We start from the raw sequence: 14,076 nt of genomic DNA on the forward strand, positions 1-14,076 counted from the left end.
TTACTGTTACTTTATTAAAACAGTTTCCATGAGAAGTACATTCAAATCCAAAAGGAAACTGGTGAGACAAGCAATACATTCTGCAGTTAGGAAATGACGAAAGATGCTGTCAGCACTGGGGCATCCTTCTAAAGAGCTCTTAGGATGATTCCTAATGAACCAAGCAAATCATCTCATATTCACAACACATTGAGCTTTTGAGTGAAGGCACAGAGAAGTGATAAAAATGGCAGCTCCAATATTTGCACTGAATTATGTTGTAGTTGAAGGAACACAAGGTTAGAACCCTGGCTCTGCTACCTAACTTGGGCAAGTCCCTACACCTCTTAGAACTTCTGTGTCCTTATGTGGAAATTAAGGGTGATAATGCTTATCACCAAGAGGCAGCTGAAGGTTTTTTGGAAGTAGCCCAGCTTGACCCAGGTCTGGTCTCAATTGATGAAGTTGGTGCCACTCTAGGAAATGAGCCCCCAAGTTTTCTCTGCCACTTTTAGTGCTCCCATTCCAAGTTGAAAGTAATAAGCCAAGGGCAGAGAAGGGGAAGTCAATATGTATGGGCTGGGCCTGTGCAGAAGGATGAAGATACAAGGAATGCTTGGGGGGAAATACAGGGAAGAAGTGGGACTAAAGGGAAGGAGAAAATGAAGCCAAGCTTAGGAGAGAAGTTAGAGGACAGTTTGAAAACCAAGATGATTTTTTTTCAGAAACCCAGAATTTAAAAGATGAGAAGAGGTGGAGAGGGAGGTGGGAGGGGGGATCAGGATGGGGAATACATGTATATCCATGGCTGATTCATGTCAATGTATGACAAAAACCACTACGATATTGTAAAGTAATTAGCCTCCAACTAATAAAAAAAATTAATTAATTAAAGGTTATTAGGAGACAATAAAAAAAAAGATGAGAGAATAGGGAAAAGGAATTGTCATAGGCAGACGGGGGAAGAGGCAGGATTTGGAAAGAAGGTAGGCCTTTCCAGGTGAAAGATGGCAGAGGACTAGGGCAGAAATATAAACAGTACCCTGGGGACATGGCTGGAGAGACTGCAGCCAGAGAGCGCGACGCATATGCCACATGTGGGGCCGTCATGTGGAAGAAGTAGAAGAGTCCTAGTCCGGCCTCTGTCTGATACTGCACCCCGAGAACAGCCAGAGCTCTGGTGAGAGGCCATGGGGAAGAGAAGACAACAGGACTAGGAGCAAATTCATGCATCTGTGGTGCCCTTCTGTTCCCTCCAACACCACATCTCCTAACCCTGGGTAACTGCTTCACCACTGTCCAATCCCCACCAAGTTGGCAGCAATAAGCTGCCCTGACTCGCTCCTCACCCCCAACACACACACATGATACATCATGAAATTTTCCTTCTCTATAGCCCAGTGATTCTGACTTGGGCATGTTACAGAACTGCGCTGTCCAATAGGGTATCCACTAGCCACATGCAGCTTTTGAGCACTTGACCTATGGCTAGGCAAAATTGAGGTGTGTCTTTCCACGTAGGCAAGGCTCAACTGCAGGAAGCCCCAGGCCTTGGTGGAATGCTCCATTAGCCTCCTGGAACCTGGAAAGATAGGCAGTCTCATGGGGATTCGAGACACTCAGCTTCCTGTTTGGAGGGAGGCTGTCATGGGGCAGTTTCTCATCTGCCTCCCTCATTCTGGTGAGGCATGGGATTTTTCTGCCTGCCTCCCTTCTCCCCTGTCCTTGCCCCAGAGGGTTCTGCTGCAAGCCATAAAGCTGCTTAGGGGGAGGTGTGGAGTTGCTATTCAGGAACACAGTGTGCCGCCATTCCTGTTGCATGTCATCTGGCCCCTTTTGTTTCAGTGTTATCCTGTGCAACAGGGACAAAGGGAACAGATCCCATTGCTGACCTTGCTTTTACTGTCTCTTCAGTAATAAAGTGCCTGGCTCTATGTGGGTTTCTAGTTTTTTACCAGCTGAATTTGTACCCTGCTTGACAATTTCTGAAAGTGTAAGTGAAAGTGGCTCAGTTGTGTCTGACTCTTTGCCACCCCATGGATTGTAGCCCACTAGGCTCCTCTGTCCATAGGGATTCAGGCAAGAATACTGGAGTGGGTTGTCATGCCCTCCTTCAGGGGATCTTCCCAACCCACAGATCATACCCAGGTCTCCCACATTGCAGGCAGATTCTTTACCTTCTGAGCCCCTAGAGAAGCTCAGGAATACTGGAGGGGGTAGCCGTTCCCTTCTCCAGGGGATCTTCCTGATCCAGGAATCAAACTGGGGTCTCCTATATTACAGGCGGATTCTTTGCCAGCTGAGCTACCAGGGAAGCCCCTGACAATTTCTAAGACTTAATAAAACAATAAAATTGAAAGCAGGGAGTCAGATGCTTTAAGTACACCACTGTTTACAGCAGCATTATTCACAAAAGCCGGAAAATGAAAATAACCTGAGTCCATCCACAGATGAAAGGAGAAACAAAATCTAAAGTACACATATAATGGAGTAATATCAAGCCATAAAAAGATATACAGTTCTTACATATGCTACAACATTAATAAACCTTGAAGTCATCATGCTAAATGTAATAATCCAGTCACAAAGGAATGAATATTATTATTCCACTTATGTTAACAGACATATTCATCGAGACACAAAGTAGATTAGAGGCTACCAGATGCTAGGGGCAGGAGGAATGGAGACTTATTACTTTATGGTTTCAGAGTTTTTGCTTGGAGTAATTAAAAAGTTTTGAATATAAATAGTGGTGATGGTTACAGAACACTATGAATGTACTTAATGGCACTGAATTGTACACTTAAAATGGCAAATTTTATGCAATATATAGTCTACCACAATTTTCAAAAATTACTAATATGCCGAAGAACACTGAATGTACACTTTATTTTTTTTTCTTTTTCTTTTTTTTTACATACACCTGAATGTACACTTTAAATGGGTGAATTGCATGGCGTGTAAATTGTTTCTCAATAAATCTGCTTTCTAAAAATAAAATAAAATAAAATAAAATAAAATGTCAGTAATGGTTTTATACTGATTACATGATGAAATGAAAATATTTTGGATATATTGGGCTATTATTAAAATTAATTTCATTTGGGTTTGTTGGGCCTTTTTTATTATGGCCGCTAGAAAATTTTAAGCTGCATATGTGACTCACATCATTTTTCATGTCAACTTCATTGACAATGAAGTCATAGATTGGTGAGAAAGAAGATTGGTGGTGGGGAAGAGGGACTGACAGGGTTTTATTTTGCCAGAAAAGGGTATTAAAAAAGAACTTACCACCAATTCACAGGGACATTTAACACAGACATCCCCCCAAAATATATAGCCATAATCTCAGAATAAAGGATAGATTTTTAAATTGAATATATGTAACTTTATGGAAACTCACTGCATTGTCCATATTTTTCTCTTACTGCTTTAGGGTGGTGAAAAATTCCTCAGACTGATGAGGACAGTGTTGAAGAACCATTGCTATAAAGAGCTAATTCCATGAGTGAATAACTAGCTAATTTTTATGGGGCCTTAAGAGGTGACCACTCCAGGTAACAGTGGTGGATGAGGCTAGTGGGGTATGTCTGTTTTGTCCTGTAGGTGTTGGACTCTTCTGGTGTGTTTTGCAGTGTTCTTGTGGATTTGTGGCTCCACCCTCTCCTCCCACACCCAAATAAGGGAATGATGTGGAGTGTCAGAGTCAAAGAGCATAACCAGAGGAACCAAAGTAAACAAATACGAATTTATTCTTTTCAAAGCAGAATTTAAGGGAAAGGGGGAAAAGCACCACAGTGAGTGGCAACGTTAACCAATTTGTTCCCAGCCCCGCCTTTTCATCCCAATTTTTTCTAGACTAATATGCCACCCTTTCTGCTTCCCCGAATACCAAATACCACCTTTATGACCACCAGTTCTTTGTAGCCAGCGAGCAGCATCATAGGCTTCAATCTGGCCTCAAGACTACCCTAAGGACACCAAAGACATTGAGCAGGTACCCCTCCAAATGTGGCAGCTGTGAGAGGAGATGAAGCCTAGGAGCTTAGCCTTGGCCTTGAGCCTTTTGCTCTCCCACAGTCACTGCTTTTTAAAGAACAACAAGGAGCTGAAGTATTCCTTTGTTCTCAGAGCCGGCTTTTGGCAGGAAGGCCCAGAGATAGAGCTACCCAGCTAAGTAACTAAGTCTCCACAGCCCTAGGGTAAGCCCCCACCTTTCTCCTCCAGAACTGTTCATCTTAGGACAGTTACATTCTTAGTTATCTGTCACTTATGTTAACGGAACTTTGATGAGAGTCTTGGCTTGAAATGATCTCAGAGGCCATGACTCTGTCATTGAGAATGCCTGTTCAAGGAATGCTCTAGCCTGAAGTTGAATATGGAGCCCAGATCCCAAATACACACCGCAAGCATCATGGGTATTCCTTAAAATTTATCTGGAAGGAAATCATCACCCAGGACTGGCCTCTGTTTGACCTCAAGGTTTCTCGTTACCATGGCCTGCCAGCCCAGCCCCTAAAGTACGACAAACTCAAGCAAGTTTCTCTACAAGGAAATATCTCCAAACTTTGGGCCTTGAAGGAAATGGGCATTTGAGGGCCTTGGTTTCAGCCTTTCCATCCTGGAGGGAAGGATGCATATCCTAGATTGGACCCTCTCTAGGGAACCATGCAACCAACAGCCAGATGTCCTCCAACCAGTCAGCCTTCCTTAATAATTTCCCAGTCAACCTGACTCCACTCTGCTCTCACTCGAAGCAGAGGCACCCTCCTAATGGCTTTTTGGCCTCTGTCAGATTCTGTCAAGAATATATCACTTATCAATCCTAACTGTTCCCCATACTATATGACCACAACCCCAGCAAACACTCACTTTCCTTACCACTGATGCTAATCCCACAAGTCAGAGGTTTTCATTAGGCCACCTATCCAGCAACCCCCTTCACCACCCTTTCAGTACAGAGCCATAAACTATGCAGCATCACACACTATACCTCTAGGAGATAAGACACACAACAGACGGCCTAACACACAACACATCTCAGGAAATATAACCTTCATCTGAATTCACAGTGCCCAAAGATCTGTTTACTTCACTGTGGGCAAACTGTGAAGTAGTGTGGGCAAATTATGCTGCAGTAACTATCACTGGACCCTTGAGCCATATACTCACCTCAGGCATCAAGGTAAACACAGGACCACAAAGTGTCAGGGACCCTGTTACTGAGAATTCAACTCTTGACCTGCTGCTTCAGTCCACCTATAACACAAATCCTACATAACGAGATCTACATCTTCTCTACCATGACCCACTACAGTTGTCTTAGGCCCTCAAGAGCCCAAGATCTCTCAGGCATAGTGGAGATTATGGAAAAAGATTTTGCAGAACTTTCCTAGTAAGATTGTTTCATAACATGTGCTTTCTTCAGGCTTAGGCAGGCATATGCCTCAAAGATCCTGAGCTCTCAGTCCTATAGAAAATTTCTCCTACCCTTACTGTGCTCAGTTGCTCAGTCGTGTCTGACTCCTTGAACTACAGACCCTGTGGACTGTATAGCCCACCAGGCTTCTCTGTCCATGGAATTCTCTAGGAAAGAATACTGGAGTGGGTTGCCATTCCCTTCTCCAGGGTATTTTCCCAACCCAGGGATCAAACCTGGGTCTCCTGCATTGCAGGTGGGTTCTTTACTGTCTAAGCCACCAGGGAAGCCCCTACCTATAACCTAGGCTCCTACAAATATAGGTCCCCTGACAAGCCTGCTAACTGATGTCCAGGCTCTTTGTTTGATGCCTACCTGCCATCTGCTCACCAGTTCTCCTGCCCTGAGACCTCATGAGCACTAAGGCAATTGTCATGATAAAGTATGACACCCTGAACCTGTGGCTTAGTGCCCCTTGGTGATTCTAGAAAGAGGCAATCCTAGGTTTCTGGACCAAAGCCACTGCCTTCCATGCCCTGCAGTAGATAAATCTAGTTTCCCAGCAGATCTAACCACTAGCTACTGCTCGATTGTAAGAGAGCACTCCAACCATCCCACACCCTTCTAAACTTGGTGGCAATTTCTACTTTCTTTAAAGCCCTGAGCCAGACTTAGAAATTGGAAGGGGCAAGAGGATATAGTCTATGTCTTAGCCTGGCTATTTGTTTCTCCCTTTATGCACAGGGTGGGTAGAGCTTGGATTTGCTCTATTTTGGCCCCTGAACCATTATTCAGAGAAGCCTGGAAAAATTCACCCCAGGATCAGGTCTTCAGGGAACAAGATTTAGAATGAATGAAGAGAACAGAATGACTCTTCCTGTTAGATTCCTCTGTGGCCACAGGCTTTCTGTTGCTTTGGTCTTGAGGATGGCTCACCTCAAATAAGAATGGAGAGACATCCTAAATGAGCAGCCAGGAGGCATCTTATCTGTCCATCCAGAGGCTGGGACTAACAAAGAGCAAGGCAGAACATTAATACTTCAAGAGGTATTAGAATTTAATGTGTGAATGAGTCTGGGGTAGTACTGATGTACAGTAGATATGAAGGATAGCTAAGTATCTATATAAACTTAGGCAAATTAAGTCAGTTGCAGGATTCTAAGTTATAAAGTTCCTTTTGACAGAAATCTGCCTAAATGAGCCCTGACTCTGTTCAAAGTTCCCAAGCCTGCTCCCCCGACGCCCCCCCCCCCACCCCCACTATCTACTCTGAACAGTTTCCGGATAAAGGAATCATGGTATGTGTTGCCTAGGAAGAGTTAGATAAAATTGCCTAAGCAAATTTATCCAGAAATCTGCCTAACAAATTTGAGGATTGGGTTCATTTTCCAGAGTTAGAAAGAAAGGTTTTATGCAAAGGAAGGTCTTGCTGTTGTCTGTGTGGAAAGTGGTCAACTTGCTGATCTGAAGCCCGTGGATCCTAGGAAAGGGCTGCTATTCAGGGTGGACTGTTGCATCTGCCTTCTGCTTAGCTGAGGGATATCAGCCACCTCATCTGATTCAACTTAAGAGAAAGAAGGTTCAAAGCCGTCAAGGGTGTGGGACAGTCACACTCCTCTGGTCTAGAGGGTGGCTTTCCTTTCCTCTCCCAAGGAGAAGACCCCCTTGCTGAGAAGCTGCCAGCCCTCCCCCAGGGCTGTGAGGGCCGACTCAGAAGAGTGGTCTCTCAGAATGATGAGCCTTTCAGGAAAGAGGAGGATCCGGGGAAAATATCTAAGCCCCCTACATATTTCTTTACTGTTCCCAAAGTAAGGTGAAAATAGGAACCTGAATGAACTGTTCCCCCTTCAGAAAGGTCTGCCAGAAACTGAGGCAGAAGAAACTGAAGATATTCACAGAGGAAACAACATCTAGGTAGCATCAGAAGGACTAGAGCTATACCCTCGAGCGGAAGTCACATGACACACATTGCCCAGATTTTTCAGGGGTTTGGGGGGTGGGAGTGTCTTCAGGCTACCCCTTCACCTCCCCTGTGTTGGGTCAGAGAGTAGGGCTAAGTTCTGTATATTCATAATGCTGGAGCCCTGTGGTCATTAGGTACCCTCCATCTCCATCATTCCACGGAGAATGGAAAGGGATCAATGGGCACTGCTTCATTCTACAAGGCAACCCATCTGAATGGCTTCCAAGTGCCATCAGCCTGGGCTGCAACAGAAGTATACTAAAGGGACTAATCTCAAACTTGAAGTAAAGGGCACCTTTCTAGAGTCAGAGGAATCATGCCTCTCGCTCCTCCAGCCCCCCTACCCCCACATCTCATACCACCAAATCTCTGCTGCTGCCCAGAGCACAAATAACTCCAGCTGAGGAGAGTGGGGCCAGTGGGGACTGAGAAGGTTGGATGAAGTCTGAGGAAAGCCTTTGGCCAGAGCCGAGAGAGGACCATGGCCTATAGGATGGGGCTCTGGTTCCCTCAAGAGGCCAGCAGTGTGTTGGCAGTCACATCAGAACTTCGTACACTGGGGAAAGCGTGGCGGAGCTTCTCCATGATGTCCTCCAAGCAGAGGCTGACATCTTGACTCTTCAATCCCACATCATCTGAATTGGAAAAGAGAGATTTGGGAATACAACTAAAGATCCCCTTATGAGGTCAAGGGGCCGAGGTAGGATGCTGCCTGCTGAAAGATAAACCTATAGCATGTATATCTTCCCAGCATGATGCCTAGGTATGTATGAGGTAATCAATATACATTTGTAGATTAAAGAAATGAATCAGTCAATAATCCAATCATCCCTGACACTAAGCTCAAAGACATGAGGAGGAACCAGTCCCAACCCTAGAAGAACCTTGGGCAGGAGACCTGGGGCAAGACAAAGCCATGGAGGAAGGGGTTGAGGGAACTCACCTGCAGCTTCAGTGTCTGGAGTAGTCTGTCCTTTCTCTTGGGGGTGACTGCTTTCTGACTGCTGTGGAGAGGAAGCCAGAGACGAGCCCACAGAGCCATTGCCATTGGATTCTATAGGTGGCTGGCAAGAGGTAAGGCATAACTTAAGTGACTTTGCCTTCCTGACCTTACTTTGACAGACTCTTGAGCTTAGAAAGGTCCTTAGAGATCTCATGCCCATCTCTTTGCCCTAAGACCTGAAGAAGCTTTTGATGGTGCCCCAGTCAGTGGCTTCTCCTTACAGGAAACTTTTTAGAATATTTAATTACTAAATACCTTCTTCCTTCAACAGCAGGTATCAAAGGCTCCCAGTTCTTATAAGGATGGCATTGCCCCCAGAAGATCTCTTGCTTGTCATTTCAGCTATAATTAAACTATTTAGAACCCAATTCCATCTGGAAATATAGAGCTGCACCCCTGATCCTTGGTTTATGACATAATATCATTTGTTAAGATCTCCAGAAATTGATCCAGAGGCCATCTCTTGGAAGATCCGGTGTGGTATTCCCTAGTATGGATAATGACAATAGGTGACATTTATGAAGTGTTTACTATATTTCTGGCATCATGCTAAATTCAATAAATATATTATCTTATTAGATTTTTACCACAATTCCATGAAGTTGGTATATTTATATCCCTGTCTTACAGATGAGGAAACAGGCTTAGGGAGGCTAAGGAAGTTGCCTAACATTCCAAGGCCACTAATTGGCAGAACCATATTCAATTCCAGGGCTGTTGAACTCCTGAACCACACTACATCCTATACACTCCCTCTCAAAGAGGAAAGGGATAAAAAGTAACAAGTGATCTGTCCACAGCTAAAATCTTTCTTTTGCCAAGCATGCCCAAATTTGCTTCTTTGCAGCAAACATTAAAGTAGCAAAATCAACCTTTTGGATGGTTCTTTGAACTTATTCTTTCAATACCAGATTCAAATGGGGGTTGGGGACATGAGCCCCCAAAAGCCCTCCCTCTGCCCGAGGCCCCATGGTGACTTGAGAGTAACACAGAAGGATAGAGTGGAAGCTCAGTGCAAGAAAATTGGCTGAGCGCTGTGATATAGTGGCTCCTTCATTACCCCATCTTTTCTGATTGCCAGCTCAGTGCTCTTTAGAAAGTCTTCCCAGCCCTCCTGTGCCCAGAGGCTGCTCTGGTTCTTCCCCTGGCCCCAGACCCACCTGTAGGAGCAGCTCCCTTAAGCGCTGCAGCTGGGACTCCAGTTGCTTGTTGTGGTCTTCAAGAATCTGCATGCGCGTCTCCAGGCGGCTCTTGTGCTGCCGAAGGATCCGGGCCTCAGCCAGCAGCTCCTCATTGCAGTGGTCCTGTGCCACCTCGGCAGAGCCCTCAGTCAGCGGGGGTACCTCAGCGGCCTCCTCATGCTGCCACTTCAGGCGCCTCAGCTCTCCCTGGAGAATCCTGCCAAGGATGGAGAAGCCAAGGTTGAACATCCTCATGGGGTATTGACTGTCCAGGGCCCAGTGTTCCTTCAGAGCCAAGTGTGAACAATCCCTTTGCATTCCCATTCCCACCCCCTCTCCAGCCGTGCTCTTGCCTGAATGGCCATATCCATTTCCTCTCCAGCGTATGTGTCATTTACTCTGCTGTTCTTAGGCTACAGTGCAGAGAGAGCTGATATTTAGTATAACAAATTTCTCAGCACTTTGATGTGCTGCTTTGGGGATTAATTCTGACCTTAAAGCCAGGCAGAAACACATTCTGCAAATAAATCAGGCATTAGAGCCGCTGACTCACCTACTCCACTTTTAGATTTTTAGATTCCAGGGGAAGACATAACATAAACAAAAGATTACCCATCTTTCCTCTTATCTCTGCCACCTTCCTCTTTGGCCCACTTTAAACACCCATGTTGGGTCATCAAGGAAACAGATTCCAAAGAGATGGTCTCCTTTGGGGGATATTACTTTTTTTCCCCCTTTTTTGCAATAAAATCATTCTCTCTCCAGTGCTTCCCAGGGCCTCCCAACCCCTGCTCTAGCACAATACTTCTCAAAATATCCATAAGGAAAAACCAGGGGGATTTTTCAGTCCACTGTGGATCAGTGTTTGGTCTGAATGCATCTGACTAGTACACTGGTCATGCCACACAGCACTTGTCACACAAAGTTCAGCAATACTCAAACTGGTCTACATCCTATTCAAAGAAGACAAGTCCACTCATTATATGCTTGGATATCATGGCAATGTCAAATTGCTATGAAAGTTTCTAAAAGCTTACTCTGTATTTATGTATTTATCTTGTCTAGAGCCAGTAAAGATACTTTACAAACAGGCACTGTTCTAAGGACTAGTGACTCCAGACACAGTCTGTTAGGCCAGTGTCATGGGCAACTTCTAGGTTAGAAGAGCAGAAACTGAGGCCTCACCTCAGACCTGCAAATCAGAACCTGCATTTCACCGAGCTTCCCAAGTGACCTGTATGCACACTGATGTTTGAGAAGCACTGTTCCGGGGGGTGCTATTTATCCTAGGACACACCCCCAAAGTGGCTTAGATGCTCTTCAGACTCCTGCTGCCCTCTGTGCTTTAGAGAGATCAATGTCATCCCCGTAATCATCTTCACCTTCGCTCTTCCAGTCCTCACATGCTCTATGCAATATCATCCTCCACTTACCACTTTCACTAAGTGATAAGGATTTCTTTCCATTTCCAACAACTGAAAGTTCCTTGAGGGCAGAGACAAGCAGCATCTCGTCTGTATTCTCTGTGTTTGCATTCTCTCTGCCGGCATCTCCTGGGTACTTGGAGATACTCAGCTTGAGTTAAAAGGATTCAAATAATTATTAGTATTGTGTGTGTTTTGTTTGCTCAGTCGTGTCTGACTCTTTGCAACCCCATGGACTGTAGCCCACCAAGGCTTCTCTGTCCAAGGGATTCTCCAGGCAAGAATACTGGACTGGGGTGCCATGCCTTCCTCCAGAGGATCTTCCCAACCCAGGGATTGAATGCACATCTCCCATGTTGCAGGCAGATTCTCTACCATCTGAGTTACCAGAGAAGCCCAAGAATACTGGAGTGGGTATTCTAACCCTTCTCCAGAGGATCTTCCTGATCCAGGAATTGAACCGGGGTCTCCTGCATTGCAGGAGAATTCTTTATCAGCTGAGCTACAACAGGGAAGACCAATTATTAGTATAGCTAACTTTTATTTTAGCTATTGAAAGGGCTATTTTAGAACCCTTTCAATAAGACAGACACTGGCTAACACATTATATGCCTGATCATTTTATCTTCACAAATGACTCTCAGACATAGGTACTATAATCGCCATCCCCATTTTACAGATGAGTAAATGGAAGATCACAGAATATAAGTCACTTGTTCAAGGCCACAGAGTTAGGATGTGGAAGTCCAGGACTTGAGTTAAGCTGTCTGACTCTATAAACCACACAGATCTATGCCATTGTCACACCCACCGGTTTTCATCCTCTAGGTGGGCTAGAATCTTTTCAAGCTCCCCTTTGCTTTCCGTGGTCATGTTGTATGGCGCCTGCTGTCTGAAGGCTGGCTCCCGGTCTGTAATGGGGCTGGAGTGCCGTAGCAGGTACTGGTCCTCATCTCTGTGTGGGTGTGGGGAGAGGAAAGAGGGGCCAGGCATTGAACAGGGAAACAACTTAGGGTGTGAGTTCTCAGCTCCCAGCTCAAGTCCCAAGACACATGTTGGAGAATACCCTCTCTAAGCTGCACACAGCAGGAAGAGGGATGAAAGTGTTCAAAGGTGCAAGGGTCATGCTTGGGTGTGACAGGAGAGAGTGCTTCCAGGATGCTGGGACTTCTGGGTTCTACTTGTAGTGATCTGGGAAACAATGAGCAAATCACTTCCCTTTCTGTGATGTTCCCCCACCCTATCCCCCTTCGCTTTCCCATCCCCAAGGGAATTGTGGCCTGCCTGAGTCCCAGTCTCAGGACTGGATTTATCCATGTAACTGACAGTTCCTAGGTCCTCTGAGGAAGCTGGGAACTTCCCTAGAAATGGCAGGTCCCTTCTCTGGGCTAGAGCATCCAGGAATCTCTCTGGCCACACTTCAGTCAAGCCCCTGATATCTCCCCAGGGTTGATGTGACTCAAGATGGGGCATTGGCATTTTGAGCATAAGATATGGCTCATTTGTGCAACTTTAGATGAGGGCATATTCTTTTTCCCTCAGAGTTGGGAATAGAAGGATGGGATCTTGCAATAGGAAGGGACCTTGACGGATGGCAGGGAGGTAGTACATCCTTCATTGCCCAGTTCAGCTGATAGAGGGCACACTGCTTCTCTCATTAAACACTGTGCCCAAAAAGCAGCCTTCTTTCCTTAGGGTGTCAAGGACCCTAACCACCATGCCCCTCTTCCCTTGAGGATATACCCTTCCCAAATAATGGCAGAGGGATCTCCCAAGGAGAGCTATTCCTGGCAAATAAGCAGCTGTGAAAACTCACATGCTGTCATCCGGGGACAGGCTGTCATTAAAGAAGGAGCAATTTTGACTTTCCATCTCAGCAAGCCTGGGAAGAAAGAGCAGGAACATAAGGGAACACAGAATATGAAGCCTGCTTTCATCTCAAGGACTCTAATCACACAAGAGGATAATCAGGGAGTTTGGGAGGGCTGTCCCAACTCCCCCTCCCCGAAACATTGGGCCTTGCTGTCTGCTGCATATCCTCACTGTGCCCATCCCCCTGGCTGTGGTGCCATTCTCTTGCCCCAACTGAAAACCCCTCCCCCTTGGACTCCTTACAATTCCCCTCCCCCAAATGTGGTGGTACCTGCTGGCAAAATGCTCAATTCGGGAGTGTGTGTCAGCATGTGGCAACATCGGGGAAGAAGCTGGCCTAGAAGAAAGCAGCAAAGACTCAGAAGACCAAAGAGTGGGTAGCTGGGCAGCCTGTCTCCTCACCACCACCCATCCACACATACCCCATCACCACCACCGAATTAGAGAGCTGGGCAAGAGATGATGGGAACAAGATCCAGAGACTGGATTCAAATCTGTTTCTTGGGTCAGATTCCTGGTCAAGCCCCAGCTGAATTGCGCTGTCACTAGTTGGGTTTGCCCTGGAGCACTACCCTTGCCCACGCAGGACTCAGCCTCTTCACAGCACGCCCCTAGGCTCAGTGAGGACGCCTGCAGCCCCTGCTCAGCCTCCAGTACTCACGTCTCACTGTAGTCAGCCTCCAGCACCGATTGAACAGGCAGATAACCTCGCTGAGGGTGTTTGCTGAAATAATGCTTTGAGCGGAATTTGTTCTTTAAGGTAGTGGCAAAGTCCCTCATGTTCTCACTGGATGTGGTCTGAGGGGAGACAAGACAGGGGGACTCACCCTAAATGGGCTTTTCTAGGGAGGTGAGGCTGCTCCGCTGGAGCAGGAAAAGTGATTGGTAATCAACTCTTATTCATCTTTACCACATCTCACTCCTAGAAAAATATCTAGAAGGATATGTGCCAAACTATGAACACTGGTTGCCTCAGGGAACTTGGGCTGGAGGGGTGGGGAACATACTGAGAAAAGGGGACTTTGTTTTATACTTTAACACCTCTAAAAATTAGAATCTTTTACAATGATCATATATTTGTTAACTTTTAGATATTTTTTACATATTCTAGAGATGCAGAAGATGAGCAGGAGCTAGAGGATTATCAGTCTACCATCTCAAGCCAGTTTTCCATGCATGATTTTAATAAATGTTTATTTTTGCAGTGCCTCGTACGTCGCTTCTGTTGTATCTGA

At 45.8% G+C, this 14,076-nt stretch overlaps 1 protein-coding gene across 4 annotated transcripts in view; it reads right to left on the reverse strand.

The window, feature by feature from the left end:
• Positions 1–3,708: 3,708 nt before the first annotated feature.
• The window catches only part of DRP2 (dystrophin related protein 2), a 48,201-nt gene continuing 37,833 nt past the window's right edge, over positions 3,709–14,076 (reverse strand). For all 4 annotated transcript variants that reach the window (XM_070461953.1, XM_020872937.2, XM_070461951.1 and 1 more), the window contains 7 exons: positions 13,503–13,639; positions 13,113–13,178; positions 12,786–12,851; positions 11,781–11,924; positions 9,525–9,762; positions 8,305–8,425; positions 3,709–7,996 (listed from right to left, as the gene is read on the reverse strand). In XM_070461953.1, coding sequence (XP_070318054.1) covers positions 7,872–7,996; positions 8,305–8,425; positions 9,525–9,762; positions 11,781–11,924; positions 12,786–12,851; positions 13,113–13,178; positions 13,503–13,639 — 897 coding nt within the window. In that variant the 3' untranslated portion in view covers positions 3,709–7,871. The remainder of the gene's footprint in view (positions 7,997–8,304; positions 8,426–9,524; positions 9,763–11,780; positions 11,925–12,785; positions 12,852–13,112; positions 13,179–13,502; positions 13,640–14,076) is intronic.

The sequence above is a fragment of the Odocoileus virginianus genome, chromosome X (assembly GCF_023699985.2).
Source record: "Odocoileus virginianus isolate 20LAN1187 ecotype Illinois chromosome X, Ovbor_1.2, whole genome shotgun sequence".
Lineage (NCBI taxonomy): Eukaryota > Metazoa > Chordata > Mammalia > Artiodactyla > Cervidae > Odocoileus > Odocoileus virginianus.